We start from the raw sequence: 19,108 nt of genomic DNA, 5'->3' as shown, positions 1-19,108 counted from the left end.
GGGCGATTCACCAGTCATGTTTACTGTATTTTATTCTTTATATTCTTTAGTAACAAATTTATTCAAATTCTGATTTTGGGAATTTTTAAGTTTACCTAAAGATCATATTTTTAAATACATAGATTTTTTTATAATTTAAGGAGTGTCCAGTAACAATACCTATTTCTTTTTTTTTAAATATTAATTATTCTTTTTTTGTAAATTGTTAACCAGATTTATTTAAAAAAAATATTGAGGTATCTATATCTAAATCGGATTTCGAAAGGATAGTTATTATTCAACTTTGTTTACCTACCTACTAAGAATAGGTTAAGATCATAAAAAATAGGTAGGTATTGGAAGCTATAATTATTTGTAAATTTTAGTACTTTATTCTATTAATATAATTAATTTATCAATATTATACAACGAGTAAATATTGCCTGAATTTAATAAATACTAGATCCAATATTATATAATATAATATCTTATATTTTTTTAAACTATTACTATCATCTTTATTTCTTAGTACATGCATTTTAATAACTTATATAAGTTATATCACCTTTTAATAACTAAATTTTTCAAAAAATTATTCGCTAGACAATTTACAATAAAAAAGATTTGTTTTAATTTGAAAAAGAATTTTTTATTGTCCCAGAAATACAGAACATTCGTTAAATGGTATGAAAAAATCTTAATTGAAAATAATATGGTATTTATTTCTTATAATTTGTAAGTATACTTAAAACTTTAAAAAATCAGAATTTCAATAAATTCATTATATTGTTATATTTTGTCTATTTATTATTAAAGGAATAAATTAGGGTGAACATGCTTCGAGAATCATCCTGTATTCCTGTAAATTCTTCTATATATTTAAACTGTTTGGCGAATCGTAGCGAATTGTACTCGTATATTATCAGCGTGTCGTGTCTGTAACCGTATATATGCGTAATATTATAGTATTATAATACCAAAATACTGAAATACAGAGTAATCATCAAGTATCTTTACGCCTATTTTATCTTTTAATTATTATGCATTTATTAAAATTTTGATGTTTGGAATTTTTAAGTACCTTTAAGGTATATTTTAAGGCCTTATTTTAAAATAATTATATGTTGTACTTGAAAAGTGTTTTGTAGCAATACAAATTTATTTTTCCAAATGAAAACATTCGTTTTTTACTTTAAATTGTTGAGATGTTGATATTTTTAAAATGTTAATATATCTAAAATCTAAATTGAAACAAGAACGAATTGTTTCTGAGGTATTAAACTGTATAATATACCTATGTAATAGTCCTTAATGTAGTATGTATAATTTGAACGTTATAAACAATTATATTCATTTATTATAATAGTTTACAGTAAAAAATGATGGTTCTCATTCAAAAAAATAAGTATATCACTCCACTAGACACTTCTTAAATGGTATAAAAAATCTGTGTATTTAAAAATATGGTCTTATATTAAATGTCATATCTACTGAAAAATTCCAAAAATCAAAATTCGATTAAATGCTTAATTAAAAAATCCATTATGATGTTGACCGTGTTTGATGAATCACTCCGTATATAACTATTATATTTTGCAGAACTAACTGCCTTTACTTATACATCGCATGTATACATATTTCCATATAGGTATAATGGGTATATACATAGTTCAGAGTGCGCTTGAAACACGAAAAACGGTGTGTGTAGCTGCTAGTGCACGCGTTCACGTCGTTCAACGTAGTCGCTTATTATTAGTGTTGTTTCAATTGTTGTTATAATTTTTTTTTCGACATGACGAGTAACAACATCAAGTTGTCAAACAACGGTGGCGGTAAACACGTACGGTCGCATAGTCTAAAAAGCTTTCCAGCTGTGGCCGTCGCGGTTATCGATAATAAGAAACAGCCGGACAACGGCGTCGTGGTAGCTGCAGGGAGCGATCCACAAACAACAGTAAAAATGACATCAACGTGGAAACAGGTGTTTATTTTCGATTATCCAATAATAAGATATATAATAGATTAATAGAACAATAAATCACGGTCTTCTGAATACCTTTTATTGGTAATTTATGGGTTTAAAGTTTAAATCACAGGTTATTGTTGTTTGTGAGACAGTATAACTCACACTACTAGATATATTTTTGAATATATTATGTCTAGTCGCAAATAAGGTGGGGCTTGGGGGTGGGGGCTTAGCCCCTAGACTTTTTATAGCCCCCCCCCAAAAAAAAAACAACAACTAATGATTTAATTACATAATACATTGGAAATTCAGTATAGAACTGAGCTATAAAACTCAGCCCCCCCCCAAACTTCAAATACTATTTGCACCTATGTGTCTAGTATAGGTGTCAATTTAATTTTAAAATGCTTAAATTCTTAACGTAGGTGATATTGTGCTGGTATTATAAATTGTTTTAAAAAATATAGATCATGACATTGTGTAATTTTTTTGAAAGTAAAAAATAATATATTATAGGTATAAAACGAGATAATTTAATTACCCATTGAATTGTTAATTGCATTTATTGTTCGTCGTATTTATACCAATGTATCAATTTCATAATTTGTATAAAAATATATAAATATTAAAATTATTGTAACAAAAAAAAACTTTCGGAGATATCACGGTAAAGTAGTCAGTAGATGTCATGTGCATACTTAGTATCGAGTAGGTCACTGTAACGGATGTAAATTTAATGTTAAATCTTTATAAACGATGGAAATTCTATTTTGAGCAGGGATCGTCTATTATTTTTTATTTCTATCGTTCGACTCGTTCGAGCCTACAAAAATAACATTAATAATTTTTAACACATTAAATAATTGTACAAATTTAGTATACCTAATCAGTGTAGGTATGTATAATATAAGAAAAAATTAATAACCTTCGCATCATTATAATTGCATTAATGATATAGTGAGAATAGATCATAGTTATTTGATTTGATGGTCATTAATATAAAATAATGTTACAGCTAAATGAATCAGATTAATAGTGTCTGAAATCATTTAAAACTTATTAACATTAGGATACGATTTGATAGAAACAGATAATATTATTTTATTTATACAATTGTATTATTTAAAAACGATTTGAAAATATGGGTAAATATAGAAAAATGAACTAGATCACTACCTGCAATATTATCCATCAAAATAATATAATACGAGTATAGTATGTAACTGAATGCTGAAATAAAATTATGTAATTTATTTTTATGTATGTTATTGAAATATAACATGTTAATCAAAAAAAAATTCACTCAAATGCGTCTTTTGCTATTAATATTTATAAATAGTATCTGAAATATAATATGTTTGTAAATTATATTTTATTTTATTTCTTCGGTATTACTCTTCCAATTCAATATCTCGTAAACCTGATACAACTCATCAATATGTAACTTACAATAAGCTTTGACCTAATTTATATATACGGTTCCTTTTTAATATTTACCTAATTATTCGTCACCTATACTCAAATTAAATGTAACGTATAGCCGTATAGGTATACATTTTTTTAATAACTTGATTAGTTAAATTACTTAAATTAAAATAAATTTTAATCTAGTTTAATTGTTTTTACAAAATTTTTATTCAGAATTGGTTTTATTTATTTTATCCATAGTAAATCAAAACAAATATTAAATGTTAAGGCATGTGATCGAACTAGAGATCGAACTAAACAACTGTTACGAAGAACAATGTCGTGGAAAAGTAATACGATCATAATGCAGCCCGAAGAACGCAAGCCAGACGAGTTATCCAGTACATGGGAAATACATGTATGGGGTATGTTAAGTAATAAATAATATTTTTTTATGAAAAAACCTTAGACTTTATTTTTTGAGGTAATGGTATGTTATTATAATATTCGAATTCTTTGACACATGTGTAAAACTATTCGTAAATAACTAATAATAAGTGTATAATAACAACTGCCAAGTTGTCATCCTTTATAATATAATATATAAAAGGTATAAAAAATTTTAATAATATTGCATAGGAAATCAGTATAGACTATTGAGTTTTTAATGTGTGCAAAAGTGTATTATTATACGTTCTGTATAATTTATTATTAATGTAAACTATTGTTTTATTTAGGCCTTCAATAACTTAATGTCCAGATACTATAGAAAATTATTTCAGCTTAAATATTCATGTTTATATTCGTAATTTAAAAAAACATAAATATTAAATAAATAAGCGGATATTTTAAGTAAAAATATAGTAAAATAAAGTAAAATAAATAGTTACTCTAAAAAAATACGACGTTATCTAATGTTTTCTATAATATTGAAGTATGACGAGTACACACACACACATGCTCAACATTTGGAAAAGGTGATTACAACCTTAAAAAAAAAATATGTAATATTGACATATACCTAACTTTGTCATTATTATTTTTGGTATTTTTGTATCACCAAAATAAAACCTGAACATGTCTGCTTAAAAAAAATATATTTAAATATGTCCAAAAAATCTACGTATACAAAAGACATGACAGTTTGGGGAGAAACGAACTTTCTAAAGTTGTGTTAACGAGTACTCATTACCAGTTTTTTTTAAATTAAAAAATAAAAGTATTATAGATATTGATTATAGATACTAGTATTATATAAATAACTTGGTTGAGTATATTATAAGTAATAAAGAAATGGTATCTTAATTTAATGATATTACCTTTTATTTGTGTTTACATTTTTATAGCTTCTTGGATGAAACGTTATGCTAGCGAAGATGGATCAAAAACATTGGATATTCCATTTAAACTATCGCCATTACAAGAGGAAAAGTTATTGATTTTTTTTAAATATTATTTAGACGGCGATTGCGACGGATTCGTATTTGAACACGATTTCCATCAGTTTGCAGAGGTACTTAATTATATATGTATATGAGTTATGACTGTTTTAGATGATTAATTACATTCTATTTTAGTTAATTAATGAAAAGTTAACTGTTTACCGTATAATATAGACTATATGAATATCAATAATTATAATTATCAATAATACCAATTCAATTTATTTTTGATAGATTGAAAAATTAATCTGTTGTTCAAACATTTCCTTAGCTACCTTTTATATAATTTAGTTAACATTTTTAATGATATTATAATTTTATTTAAATAGTACCAAAATAATAATTATGATTTTGTTACTTAAAATTTTAATTATGATAAAATTTTCACGAACTTTTATGTAAAGTTAAAAATTAAAACTTACTTATATTATTATTATTTATAAAATATAGAAATTAAGACGTTTTGCTGATTGGTCACCAAATAGTGATGAATATATAATATTAAAACAAGTTCTAACAGAATTAATTCAAGTATTCATTCAATGTGAAAGCGGTCAAAGTAAGCATAAAAGATGAAACCAAAATTATCTTTATTTATTTATAACCTCATTTTTATAACAATAGAACAGTAGAACGTATAAGATAGAAAAAATGTTTTTAAATGATCAAATATAGGTAATATTATATATCTCGTCTGACTCTTTCTCATTAGAAGTGTTAAAAGCTTTTTGTGTATCAATAAATAAATAGGTAAACGACAGGAAAAGTGAATATTTTTACAATTCTTGAATTTTATATTCTTTAGAAATATTATATGACAAACAGATTAAATATTAAAACACGGTATTGTATCTATAGAAAAAAATGCATTTATTCCTAACTATCTAGTTATAATATATAACTAGAACTCTAGAACTATAAGTTATTAAATATTAATAATATATTATTATAAATAATAATATATAATATCAAATAAGATTGTGTATGATAAAATAGCTCATCGTTTGTAAAATGTACAAGGACTAGGTGGGTCCATTGGGTCATGTAGAAATAAATTAAATAGAATGATAATATGGATCCCTTGAGAAACATTGTAAGTCTATGTAAATATATATATATATATAAGTATTAATCATATTTGGGTCAGAGAGTATTAAATATAATATAGAGTGCCTCAAGGCACTCTAATATAATAAATTAACGTCAATTTTATAATTTGTTAGTTATAAATTCAGTATACAAATTGCTTATGTAAACTTAATTGATGATATTTATTACCTATTCACTTCACTAGATCGAGTATTTGAAAAAAATAGATTTTAAAAATATTATTCGCCCTTTTAAATTATAAGTTATTTAATTATGTGAAGTACAAAGTACCTAAACTCAATTATTTGTATATACCTACTGCCTTTTTGTAATTATTCATAGATGTTGCGTTTACTAGTCTATCAACAGACGACTGGCTTAAAGTATGGTGTCAAACGTTAAGTAGTTGTACTGTAGCTTCAGACATGCCATTGTGGCTGAAATATTTTCAGAACATATTGTTTAAGTCTTTGGATTCAGGTTATTATGATCATCGTAATACTCATAATAATAATTAAATATTATTAAATATGTATACACATAATGAGAATTTAATTTAAATAGGTAAAGGTGAAATAGAAAAAGCAAATTTACAAAGATTCTATTGTACATTTCTCAATTCAAACTGTGAGGAAGCTAAGCAAAGTGTGATCGACGCGATATACGATTCATTAACGTCAGTAAGTTGTTCACATTATTGAAAATGTATGAAATACCTATATGAGATAATATTGAAAATATGTTCTGAGTCTATAATTATTTTTCTTATTTTATGTTGTGTTAACAAAGATCTAGTATTTTAAAAAAAACCTAACCAATATTGGCTCAAATAGTTTTGTTCAAAAATAAACAATTTAAAAAAGAATTTTAATTTAATTTAATTATACGATTTTATCCAATTTGTTATTTGTATTATGTACCAATAGGATATTAATCATTGGCAGCCACTTAGATAGTAAGTTAGATATAATATACAGAGTGCCCTGTGAGTAACCCATTGTAATATCTCCGAATATAACGGAGATATCATGGTTCTAGTTTTTTTAATAAGATTCAAACGGACAAGAACTACAAATATTTTATGTTTTAATTTATTTTAATGTTTTCGTAAAAAAATTAAAAAATATATTTTCTTATTTAATTTATTTTTAAAAAAATTGAAGATAGCCATTTTGAAGAGTTCATTTTTCTGATAATATATTGATGTTTCAACATTTTAATTTCATTAATCTACTAATTTTTAATACTTTTTCTAGTTTTGAAAAAAAACTGCGAATTATTTAATACCATTTGGTATTATCGTACTTATATCAAACATGTGACCCGTTGCCCATGTGCTCGTACTGCCGGCAAACGCTTTCAATGTAGCTCGTGATATTCAAAAAAATATTAAAAATTAAGAGATAAATGAAATTAAAATGTTGAAACGTCAATATTTTTAGAAAAATGGCTATCTTCAATTTTTTTGAAAATAATTAAATAAAACTTTTTTACCAAAACATTAATATAAATTAAACCATGAAATATTTATAATTCTTGTCCATGTGAATCAAGGGCGTATTTGAGTTGAGTCCATGGGCGGAGGGGGGGAAATTATTTTTATCTATACAAACTAAAAATAATTTACAGTTGATTACCTAAATAGGCATAAGCTACTTTTTATGTTAAGTATTATGATATCAATACGATTTACAATCTTCATCAAATGGAAAATTTTTTAAATAAATTATTAATTAATGTATTATATAGAAAAAAATACGAGTGATGGGGGGGGAGAATGCTCCCTTCGCCCTCCTCAAATACGCCCTTGGTGTGAATCTTATTAAAAAACTAGAATTATGATATCTCCATTATTTCAGGAGATATCGTAATGGGAAAATCCTTCCGGGACACTCTGTAGTTATCCAGATGCAGAGATGTTGTATAATAATTTTAGCTTGGAAATATATAGGCAAAAAAGTACTACGTATAGACATAAAGTAGATACCTAAGTAGGTAGGTATCTCGTATCTATATGATACGATAAATAAGTTTTATATATAGAAAAAATATAGAATATTGACAAATTTAACTTATTTCAGTCTTAAAATAGGGTTGACAAATTTTTTTTTTGACTAAATTCCATTGCAGGGCCACACAAGTGTCAGAAGTGGTGGCATTAAATAAGTCTTATTTACTCTACACTTGTCAATGTTGTCACTACATATACAAAAGTGTATTTATAGATGGTGCTTAAATTTTAATTTGATTTATAAGTTCTATGGAATCGGAACTCGTAAGGTTTATATTTACTTTTTTATACCATTTTTTCAATTTATTTACGATTTTTTTTTTAGCATGGTGATTGTTAAGGTTTTTTTTTATATGTCAACCGTGTTTTTCATTTTCTATTGAATCTATTCTGAAGAAAAATATTATTCCGAAAATGTATAAAGTATATAAAGTACAAATACCTACTATTAAACAAATACAAATTATAAATATTGTTCTTATTAGAGTTTAATTAAATTGAATTGAGTAGCAGTGATACCCGAAAAAATATTAGTGCACGCTATTCCAACTATCTAAATTTAATAAAATGCTCATAAATAATTAACTTTTGTCATTTGTTTGTTAGGTAAACGTAAAACGTTACCTACCTACTACATCAGTTAAATATTAAATAAATGTCAAAGCACCAAAATAGTGCTGTAAAATTCTGACTTTTTAAATGTATTTAAAAGCTTTTGTCAGTTGTCGAAGACTAAAGTATAGCCTGTAGGTACCTATATTATAGTAAAAAAATATCAATGAGAACTGAGAGAGAGGATAAAGAATTTAGTACATTGGCACAACAAAATTGGTATTATCCTTTGGTCAAATTGTCCAAGCCTACCTTATTATATTTTATTTTTGATATATTAAAAAAATTTTTAATATTTAATTTTTAATCGCCATACATTATTATTTTTTAATGTTTAAAATTTGCATAAGTATTAAAAGGAATATTAAGAAATACCAAATCCCAAGGGGGGGGGGGGCTAAATATTTCTTATTTAACTCAACAAAAAATGTATTTTATAATTATCACGTTAACTAGACATTAGGTAGGTAAGTCATTTTTATTTAAACCTAATTATTATTATTTTTATCTATTTTTGCCTTCAGAATGGAGACTTTAAATTGGACCGCGATACTTGGGGCCAATGTTTCGCAAACTGGTTACTGGGCACAAAACCTAATGGATGTGGTCAATGGTTATTTGGAAAATGTGGCCCGACGCCTGAATTTTTCCCTATCGATTATTCTGCTATGAATTCGACGGTCGATACAAGGGATACTTATTCACATAAGAGGCGGAGCGATAGACATTCCATTGTGGTCTAAAGAAAACAGTAATAATCAATAGGTACTTATTTTTGTTGCCATGTGGACAATGTGCTAAACAGTCCATTTGTGTATATTTTGTATAAAGGAAATATAAGCATCTTACCGTTTTCACATTTCTATAAATGATTACATTTTTTAACTTCCTCTAGTTCTCATATAGATAAAAGTGAAAATATTTTAACTGAATGCCGCACCCGTGGTAAGGAGAGGCGGCAAAGTATAAGATTTCTAATATTATTTGAATCCCTCAATCAGTGCAATAACGAATCGTTAATAGTTAATATAAATTATTTATAAGAATATCTCAGCGAGTATCTATACCTACTCAAAAAGTCAAAAAGATATTTAAGACTTCATTTTAGGTGTAAATGACCTTATGTTTGACAATTATGATTGTAATTTAAATCAAATAGTTACATGCAGTTACTCCGTCTTACCGAGGATTATTTGAATATAATAAAATGTAAAAACTAACACATATTTCAATATTTATTATTATATCTAAAAGCACGAAATCTTAATTCGTGTCCAGGTGGTATATACATATTGTTTATCGTTCATATTTTAATGTATCGTGTGTTGAATTTGATGCACTCAAAGCTGCTAATAATAAAAATCATCATAATATTAAAAAAAAAAAAGCTTTGCTTTTAACTTTTATTTTGATAACAAATTTAAACTTCACTGTTTGTGTATATATTTTGAATAAAAAACCTACCTAATAATATCTATCTGAGACTACTGTTGATTTTCAGTATTATTTCAAAGAGCATATCGAATAATTCTTAAAACGGCAGTGAACTCGCTTCTCTTTTTTCGTTTATTATACGCAAATTCGTAACAAATCATGCAAGATAATAATGACATTAAGATCGATTGCGAAATCAAACCGGACTCGATGGTTATTCCCATCGTGAAAAAGTCGAAAAACGCGCAGACCACGAAGATTTCGGAATTCTCGGGTTTAAAGGCTAAACCGTTCTTCAGATCGATCTTGAACATCAAATTAATTACGTCCGACGGCAATTGCGATTCCGATGTACCGCGACAGAATCCCATAGACACGACACTCGACGAGTATCATTGTCCATCTTCAATTCTGCTGGCCAATTACGCAGGGCCGCAGATACGGCGAATGATCGCGAACGTGAACGCCGCTGTGACGGCGCTTGCCGCAGAAGCCGAATCGCCGGTTCCCGCGTTGTCGTTAGGGCAACATTCCGACGATGATCCGACGGTGAGCGCCGTTGAAGTCATTGGTCTTAGAATAGAAAATATAATAGAAATTTCGGCCGACGATTATTCGTACGACGCGACACAAAAAATCGTTATGAATAAGAAACGCAGATCTTTTTGGAAACGTACAAAAAGGTTTTTCCGACGTTTGGTTTGCTTCTGCGCTTAGTAAATATACGGGCTATAGTAGAATGTTATACATATTTGTACCTATTTCAATATATATTAGTTTATACAGTTTATATTCGGTGTACTAAAAATTATGTTTGACACGAATAAACATTTTTTTGTTAAGTTATTAAATCGTTTATTGTTTTATAATTTTTTTTTTTTATTTCATTGTAAATTTAGTTTTTGACGTTTTTGTATGGCTTTTGAAAATTGTGCGTAATATTTTATAGATAGATACTTTTTTTTTTTTTTTTTTTGTACCTAACTAGTTTAAAACTTAAACCAAAACTAACCTGCAGATGGCTAATGACGACATGGTAATGCTCTCGGGCGCTCGACGTAGTACACATTTATAGAATGACCCTAGTCATCAGACATATATATATCAAGGCACGAGTGAGAGTAATAACATTTCAATTATAATTAAAAACCAAGTTTGTGGGTTTCTTCGAAAATGTAATAATTAGAAATTTATTAATATTTAAGGAAAAGCCGTTTTGTAAGCACCAGTTGTTAAAGCGTATTAAATCACTTTGGAGATCCCCAGTATCAGACAGAAAAATATTTGCATCAACAAAAAGTAAGAAATTAGAGTTGTTAAAGGAAAAAATGATATCATTAATAAATAAATAAAACAGAAAAGGAGACAGGTGATCATCTTGTGGAATGCCTGAATTGGCTTCAATCTCTTCAGATACATAATGATTTATTGAATCTCACACGTAGATAAATAAAGGATGAGAACCAATATGATAAGGGATTAATAATAGGGGTAAATAGATAACGCTAAAATAAACATTTGGTGAAAATTTCAATTACATTGATCCCTTTATGAGTTACAGCAAAATCAAACAATCGATTTTGTCCAAAAGTAGTGATGTGTAAAAATTCCCGTTTTCCGTTATTTTTTCAGGGTTTTTTCCGATGCTACTGGACATATTTTACTTTCAACCCCTCAAAGTACCAACTAGATGAATTTTTCTTTTCAAAGAGGGGCTGAAGTCAAAAATCGAAGCATTATTACTACTCCAAAACGTGATGACAAACACACACACACAAAAAAAAAAAAACACACATCATTATAAAATCAATACATTCATCACTCCGTTCAGAATCTAATACTATTGAACGCCTTTTCAAAATTAGTGAAAATAATATCAGTTTTAGTGCTATACTGTTATGTGAAAATGATTGTAAATGTAAAATATAATTTTTAAAATGAAGAAGATAATAATAATGTAAATATTGATTCATTACTTGTATAACAATAATGTTGTTGCGAAATAAATAGGTATATTTTTAAAAATAGGAGTTAATTTATAATTAATAATTTTAGAGAAAATTTTAGGAATGATTGAAGTAAAAGAAATTTCAATTTATTTATATGGACTCATAGTGCATTTATCTATTATCGAACTTACTGTTGAAACATTATCTGTGTGCTGTGTCGGTACGCGGGTTTTTACCATATTTAAATTTTAAAGCAAGATAATAAGTAATATGAACATAGTTAAATTGTAATATATTTAATATTTTGCATGGCCGATATCTAGATATAATATTTATTATTTATAAATCGCATAAAGATTAAAATATCTTACAAAATAAGATACACAGATGATATTCTTAAGACACATTATATAATATGTAATATACTTAATGCACGCGAACGCCGAACAGCTACCAATCTCTACACTAATTTCAATAGAAGTTATACAAATAGATTCATTGTACCTATTGGTGTTTGGGGATGTCTATGTGTCGTATACCATTTTTTACCACAGAAGTTAACCTCTGAAGGGTTCACATATGAATTTTTTCTTTAACATATGAAAATTCAATTATTATTTGGTTTTTTACTTTGATATTATTAGTTGGTTACACGGAAAAAAAAATACATAACTATTACATATTTATTTAATTATTGAGAATGTTATGTATAAGTAGGTATACACTATACACTATATAGCATTATTGAATAAGATTATATGTTCATCGATAATTTTAAAAAGTATTACTGTATATGTGTACCAGTGTACCTAGTGTAAAAAATATATTGATTAAGATAGGTATGTATAATATATAGATACCTAACTTAATATAGGTACAGACGTCGTAGGTACGTACATTTGGAAGTACGAAATGCAAATTATGGAATTAGAAATTAAAAAGTAAAAAGCCTTAATATTTAATTAAAAAAATAGGGAAAATAAAATAGTTTTAATAAACAAACAACTTACGAGGTAAGTACAATAAATAATAATATTATGGATTTAATAGATGGTCTGTATTCTGTAGTGACTTACTGAATAGAAACATAAGAAACTGTAATGGATTTTTACAGAAGGAAACCTATAACTTTTAATATTTTTCTTCATGAATACTATAAATTGTATAATTAAAATCTGTACCCATAAACTTAATATTGATAGGTATCTAGTTATTTCTGGAGTTAATTTAGAGTATCTAAAATACAAATTCTACCTAGTTTGTATAGATTTATTTTTTTATAAATCAAATCTTATAAAATGCTTAATCATTAAGATATTATGTATTTTATATAATATGCATGGTACACACGTCACACATGTATTTTTATGTACGCAATATATTAAATATTTTAATAACTTGATAGAATAATAAACTATAGAATTTATTCAGTGATTTTTTTTCCTATTGAATTATCGAATAAATTTGATTTGTTTCTTCAGTAACTTCATATAATTATCATTTGAAATAACCATCTTATCAGAATAAAATAAATTACATACTTTATTTTATTCATATAATGAAAGCTATGATTAGTTGTAGTCTTGTAGAATATGTTTATATACATATTTTTTATAGTTTAACATTAAATTAAAAAAGTTAAGCTACTAAAGTTAACTTAGTTTAGTTTATTTTTTTTTATTTTTAACTGGTCATTAGTAACAACTTTGCAATTATTGTTTATTAAATATAATACATAATAACAATCCTACAAAATTTAAAATAAATTTACTCAACCATAATTCATACTTACAAGTAATTCAAAACAACTAAATAAATAATATGTCTATGAAATTATAAAAATACTTATTAATTTTGTGTGTACTTATCGGGAAAAAAGTTGTACATTTAAAAAATAATAATTAACATTAATAATATTTATAATAAAAACAACTTCAATCCGTTTATAAACAATTTAAATATGCAATAATGACAATCAAAAGTTCTAGTCATAATATAAAAAATTTCATCATATGAGGGTATTAAATATTAACTAACATGGTAAAATATAAATAATTTTTGATATTTCAATAATGCATTTTACAAAGCTGAAATATGTTTACGTTTTGCTAGTTTTATTTGAATTTTCAAATCTAGTATTGCCTCTCGTTCTTCTTCTATACTTTTTAATAAGTTCATTTTCTGGAACTTATAATTAGGTAAATTAGTAAACTATTTAATAACACACAAAATTTATCCTTACTTGCAGCATTTTATATTCACTTAACAATGCACTGTTAGTAACTGTTGTTTCGTCAATTGGATACATAAAATATTCTCTGTATACAAATTATTTAATAAATATATAAAAATAAATAATAAAATATTAAACATATTTAGGTATTCAGCATTAAACTGAAAACCAGATACATGCCAAATATAAATACCTAGCATTGACAATTTTTCCAACTGATGCCAACTTTGTATGCAATTTATCAATTTCACATTTTTCTTGAACTATATAATCTTTTAAGTTTGCAATGAGTGACATTAATTCTTCAGATTCATACTGTAAGACTAATTCTTCATTATCACTATCTAAAAGTTAATTCTTATAATTAAAACAAAAATTGTATTTATCTAAAAAATAAAAATATAAGATGCTTGTAAATTTTCTTTACTACCTGAAGTAGTTGTTTGTATCTCTTCATCGATTAATGAACTCTCACAATTTGAAATATTAACAGTATCACTTGTTATTGATACTACTTCAGCTTTGACAGATACACTGTTGTTAGAGTTTTGTCTGTCTAGTACTGTTTGAGTTCCAACTTCTTCAAACTTTCCGTTCATCTGGTCTTCTAATTTAGGTTTTTCTTTTGATACTTTGTGGTTATCCTTTTCTAATACCTTTAGTTTTCTTTTCAATTGTGTAATTATTCTTTGTACATCCCACAATTCTTCTTCTTTAGTTTTACATACAAAACCAGCGTTCATTTCACGGTGAATATAACCAAGAAGTGATTCTTGTTTTTTTAATTCAATGGTCATTTCTTCTTTACCTGATGGTAAATAAGGGCTAGCGCATCTTAATGGTGGTATATATTTGTGTAAAACAGCAGAAGAAAACAAGTCATTTTTTTTGGTTACAAGAAATGAAAATAGTGTTTGAGACATTTGAAGAACAGGACAGAGGACACAACCAAAGTTTGTAGTATTCATTTTGGTATATTTTTCCTAGTAACAAATAAATAAATCAAAATCAAGTTATTGAATATTGTGTCATTAACTTACATTTTCTATAATACTGGTAAAATGAACTATTAACCATGTGAGTGTATGCTTATTGCATAGTGGGAGTTCTGAAATTAACAACTTAGTCAATTCATTATTTTGTTTTTCAGCAGCATCCTCAAATTTTGATAAAAGGTCCGATGTCAATATAGGATCAGGAAGTTCCCTATGATTTTTTTTTTAATTAAATTTTTATCTAATATATAAAATTAAAAATATAATACCTTAAATATTGTTTCAATAGACTCGTAACAATAGCTAAATCATAATCAGTCAAATTGACAGATTGTCTTCTATTATATTGAATTTTAAGGCTTTGTACTTTAGATTTCACACCAGGCACTTTATACACGCCATCAGTACATAAGCCTAAAATTTAAAAAAATAATAAACACCATAGGCGCAAATAGGGGGGCTTTAGGGGCTAAACCCCCCAAACATTTTCTAATTTTTTTTTTAAGCTTTATCAGTATTATTATAGTTTATGATACAAAATTCGTATTCGTATTTTTAAGATTATGTAATTTGTAAATGAACAAATTTTATTTTTTGTGGTATTATTTTTATTATTATTGTACATTGTAGACTTGTAGCCATAAACCATAATACCTACCAAGAACTAAGAATAATAAGGATTCTTATTACGGAGTCTATTGTTGCAGCTCATATTGATATACCATTTGGCTATTCAATGCTTCATTTAGTAGCTAGGGCTTCAGCCCCCCCCAAATCTCAAACGCTATTTGCGCCTATGATAAACACTTCAATTTTTTTATTTATAACATGCTGGTAGTTTTAGTATTATTAGTTAAACATTTTAGTTAGAAAATATACAGTGTTAATTTAGGTCTAGAACTATTACATTAATTAAAATTTTTTTTTGTTTTTGTACATTGATAATTTAAAGCTTAGGTAGAAAATTAAGAATGTAGGTCTATATCATTTTTTTAAATTGATTTTTTTTAGAAGAATGTTGTATATTTAGTAAGTAGAAAACATAATTTTAGATACTTACCGTGCATTTGCACATAGTCAATACAATTTCTCAGAACTAATGGTAAGTGTATATCATCATGGCATGGATTTCGTTCAAATGATATTTCTAATGGAACTCCAAAAACAGGTTGATCTTCTATATATTAAAAAGTTGATAGATGTTTTTAATATTGATTTATTTTTTAAATTAATTATCATTTAAATTACCATACAAAGAACCTATGTCTATGGCATCTTTTCCATCAGAACCTTTCTGTTTCTTTTTTTCTTTTATTTTATTTTTGGGTTTATCTTTCTTTTTATCCTTTTCTCCATCTTTTTTCTTTTCTTTAGGCACGTCTTTAGAATCTTTATCTTTGAGCTTCTCATGCTTCTCTTTTTTTATAGGAAATTTAAATGGTTTTATTTTTTTTATTTTTGAAGGACTTCTGTAAAATATTATTTTTAATAATTTACATAGGTACTTTTTTAATTATTATACTATTATTCATTTAATGAGTTAATGTGTAAGTATGCAAATTAAACTATAATTAACATCTGCATAATATCTGTTTTGTTACATTTTTATACAAATGTATGGTTTATAACATAATTATATTAATTATAAATTTACAACTATAGATTACAACAACTAAAAAACATTTTTATATACAATTTTTAAATTATATTCATTGTGATTTGTAGGATGGTTGAGAAAAATGGTTTGTTGTAAAAAGAAGAACTTGAAAAATTAAATTTTTTAATACACTGTTATATTGTGTTTAAATTATAGTTGGTTAAAAACACCATAATAATCATATTTTAAATAAAAAATTGTACTTATATTATATATTATTATAAATGACAAATTCAATATTTTTCCATTTAAATTAAAAATATATACATTATTCATTATTTATGGAAACATGATTACCCTTTGTATTACGGCTAAATTTATTTTTAAGATTTTTTAATTTTTTAATCAGTTTTTAGAAAAATACTTGCATGGCAAAAACATAAATATCATGTATGTGTCTCATACTTCTATTACTTTATCAATCATAAGTATATAACAAAACCATTGAATAAATGTACAGTATATTTAATCAATAACCATACTTACTTTGCATCAGGCTCTTCTTCTGGAGAACTTTCACCTTCTAGTGCTGCATAACCACGGTCTTTTTTCTCTTTTCGTTTGCCTATATATATTCACGTTATAATATTAATGTTAGATAGGTACCTAGCTTAAGTCATTCCCATATCCAAGATATTTTATTAGTTTCCATTACCATCAGAGTCTTTGTGTCCAATTTCTGTAGACGTATACAAGCCTGGGAAATCCTTTTCGACGTCAGGGCTATCAAAATCCATAGCTCCTCCCAGAAGTGATGTATCGTACTTTTAAAACAAATGCATGCAGAGGGTCAGCTAAATTGTGACTTCTTAAAATATCGTAGAAGGTAGATAATACTATAACTATAATGTACTAAAGTGCCCAGTATCAGATACTAGGCAGTATGCAATTATAGACAGTAGTCAAAGAATAAAATTGAGTACACAGCAGAACAGCAGAATACATATGATTGCGTTATCAACCGCCTACTATATAATACAATACAATAATATTCTCTGATACCAATCTACTACTTTATCACAACAACAACAATAACAATAACAACACTGCGCACTGATAAGTCGTGATGAGTCACCGATGCCAAGATCAAAATGTTATAAAAGAGTGGGGACATGATTCCGTCACGCACTTCATGCCCTACCACTTGCCACCGTGCGTGTTCAGCAGCCGGCAGGTAAGAATTTATTCCATCCGTACAACTCTCGGCTGGTCTCGTCATATCGTTCGCTGTGTTGTGTACATTGTGTTCAGTGTCTTATCAGTTGTCATTCGCGTGCGGTCTGTTGTTCACAAAATCGACTTTTCCTTCTCCGACGACGTGTTATTAACGAAGATAATATTATAAATTCGTTTGACGATAAAGTTGATTGTACCACTTCAAATGATCTCATCAAGTGCTGTTTAGATTTATATTTTTAATACCAGTGGCTGAAATGCCAGTCAAAGTAAAATGGAAAACCGTTTACGCGGCAGTATTGGTGTTGGCCGTCGAACTGGCCTCTGGTATGTTCGTACAGAGACACTGCAATCATTTGTACCCCAAACCAGACGAGGTAAGAGCTAATAACTATTATGGTGCATAAGTGTATAATTATTTAGCGGCTTGTTTTCTTATATCTGTAAGTTATATATGGGTAATTTTTACGGTGATTGGTTTAAATATTGTATATTTCCTGAAGGCATATCAGTTGCAAAACTGTGAAATAGCCACTATAGAATAGCTTTAGACAACAGTACTTTCTGTGTATAAGTTTTTATAATGTTCCTACTAGGCACCAAAATCATATTATCGTGTTAGATGAGCGAAATTCCGATAAATCAACGTTAAATACCTAGTAAAAATAATAATATAATCATTATTTTGAATCCTGATAGTTTTGACTGGAAGGTAGTTTATTAATGTTATGGCTATTCATTTATTAATAAGGGATTAATATTTATTTTTTGGCAGAGAGATAATTCTATCTGATTAAAAAAAAGCACAAATTCATACTGCCTATTTCTTAGGTATTTAGTTTATATCACAACATTTTTAAATATGTTTTTGTTGTACTTGCTTCTGAAAACTTGGAGTGGTAGTTTATTATTCAATCGATAAATGTTTTTATATTATTAGAGCCTACATTTTTTTTTAAAAAGCACTATAAATTGATTTTAATAATAAAATTACTGCGTTAATCTAGGTATTATTAAATTAATGTGTATCTATATAATTAATTTAAGCATCTAGTTAAAATTAGGGTCAAATCATAGGGGTTTCCGTGGTTGCCGGGTGTGATTGGTGCATTAAAATTGAAATCCCAGAGCAAGGGGCCAGTGCTGATGTTACTAAAA

At 26.8% G+C, this 19,108-nt stretch overlaps 3 protein-coding genes across 4 annotated transcripts in view; 2 read left to right on the top strand and 1 right to left on the bottom strand.

Moving 5' to 3' along the window:
• Positions 1-1,708: 1,708 nt before the first annotated feature.
• On the top strand, positions 1,709-10,115 carry LOC113548646. 2 transcript variants are annotated; one of them, XM_026949632.1, is made up of 8 exons: positions 1,709-1,960; positions 3,642-3,777; positions 4,699-4,865; positions 5,245-5,353; positions 6,226-6,363; positions 6,448-6,563; positions 9,031-9,271; positions 10,008-10,115. In XM_026949632.1, the coding sequence occupies exons 1-7, from the start codon at positions 1,772-1,774 to the stop codon at positions 9,247-9,249; spliced, it is 1,074 nt and encodes a 357-aa protein (XP_026805433.1). In that variant the 5' UTR covers positions 1,709-1,771; the 3' UTR covers positions 9,250-9,271; positions 10,008-10,115. The 2 variants fall into 2 exon arrangements, with proteins under 2 accessions (XP_026805433.1, XP_026805432.1); XM_026949631.1 differs by lacking the exon at positions 10,008-10,115 and having other exon boundaries at positions 9,031-9,361.
• Positions 10,116-13,859: 3,744 nt separating this feature from the next.
• LOC113561231 (ralA-binding protein 1) lies at positions 13,860-17,750 on the bottom strand. The gene is made up of 10 exons (XM_026967533.1): positions 17,430-17,750; positions 17,261-17,339; positions 16,366-16,586; positions 16,178-16,294; positions 15,387-15,531; positions 15,163-15,328; positions 14,553-15,105; positions 14,316-14,466; positions 14,132-14,207; positions 13,860-14,076 (listed from the first exon to the last, which is right to left on the bottom strand). Exons 1-10 carry the CDS (start codon positions 17,509-17,511, stop codon positions 13,969-13,971), a joined length of 1,698 nt encoding a protein of 565 aa, XP_026823334.1. The 5' UTR covers positions 17,512-17,750; the 3' UTR covers positions 13,860-13,968.
• Positions 17,751-18,207: 457 nt separating this feature from the next.
• LOC113548604 (leishmanolysin-like peptidase) overlaps positions 18,208-19,108 on the top strand; it is a 65,181-nt gene continuing 64,280 nt past the window's right edge. Inside the window, exon 1 of the mRNA XM_026949566.1 lies at positions 18,208-18,327. Within this exon, the coding sequence (XP_026805367.1) occupies positions 18,208-18,327 (120 nt within the window). The remainder of the gene's footprint in view (positions 18,328-19,108) is intronic.

Source organism: Rhopalosiphum maidis, chromosome 4, assembly GCF_003676215.2.
Source record: "Rhopalosiphum maidis isolate BTI-1 chromosome 4, ASM367621v3, whole genome shotgun sequence".
Classification (NCBI taxonomy): domain Eukaryota; kingdom Metazoa; phylum Arthropoda; class Insecta; order Hemiptera; family Aphididae; genus Rhopalosiphum; species Rhopalosiphum maidis.
This window is presented reverse-complemented; position numbering and strand designations above follow the sequence as displayed.

What these genes read in the sequence shown, in the direction of transcription:
- LOC113561231 (XM_026967533.1), bottom strand. Translation starts at nt 17,511, where the DNA reads ATGGATTTTGATAGCCCTGACGTCGAAAAGGATTTCCCAGGCTTGTAT. An exon ending in TGACTATGTGCAAATGCACG is followed by an intron (nt 15,532 to 16,177) that starts GTAAGTATCTAA and finishes TTTAAATTTTAG; the next exon opens with GCTTATGTACTGATGGCGTG. An exon ending in CTATTGAAACAATATTTAAG is followed by an intron (nt 15,329 to 15,386) that starts GTATTATATTTT and finishes AAAAAATCATAG; the next exon opens with GGAACTTCCTGATCCTATAT.
- LOC113548646 (XM_026949632.1), top strand. Translation starts at nt 1,772, where the DNA reads ATGACGAGTAACAACATCAAGTTGTCAAACAACGGTGGCGGTAAACAC. An exon ending in ATGGGAAATACATGTATGGG is followed by an intron (nt 3,778 to 4,698) that starts GTATGTTAAGTA and finishes ACATTTTTATAG; the next exon opens with CTTCTTGGATGAAACGTTAT. An exon ending in TCAATGTGAAAGCGGTCAAA is followed by an intron (nt 5,354 to 6,225) that starts GTAAGCATAAAA and finishes AATTATTCATAG; the next exon opens with ATGTTGCGTTTACTAGTCTA.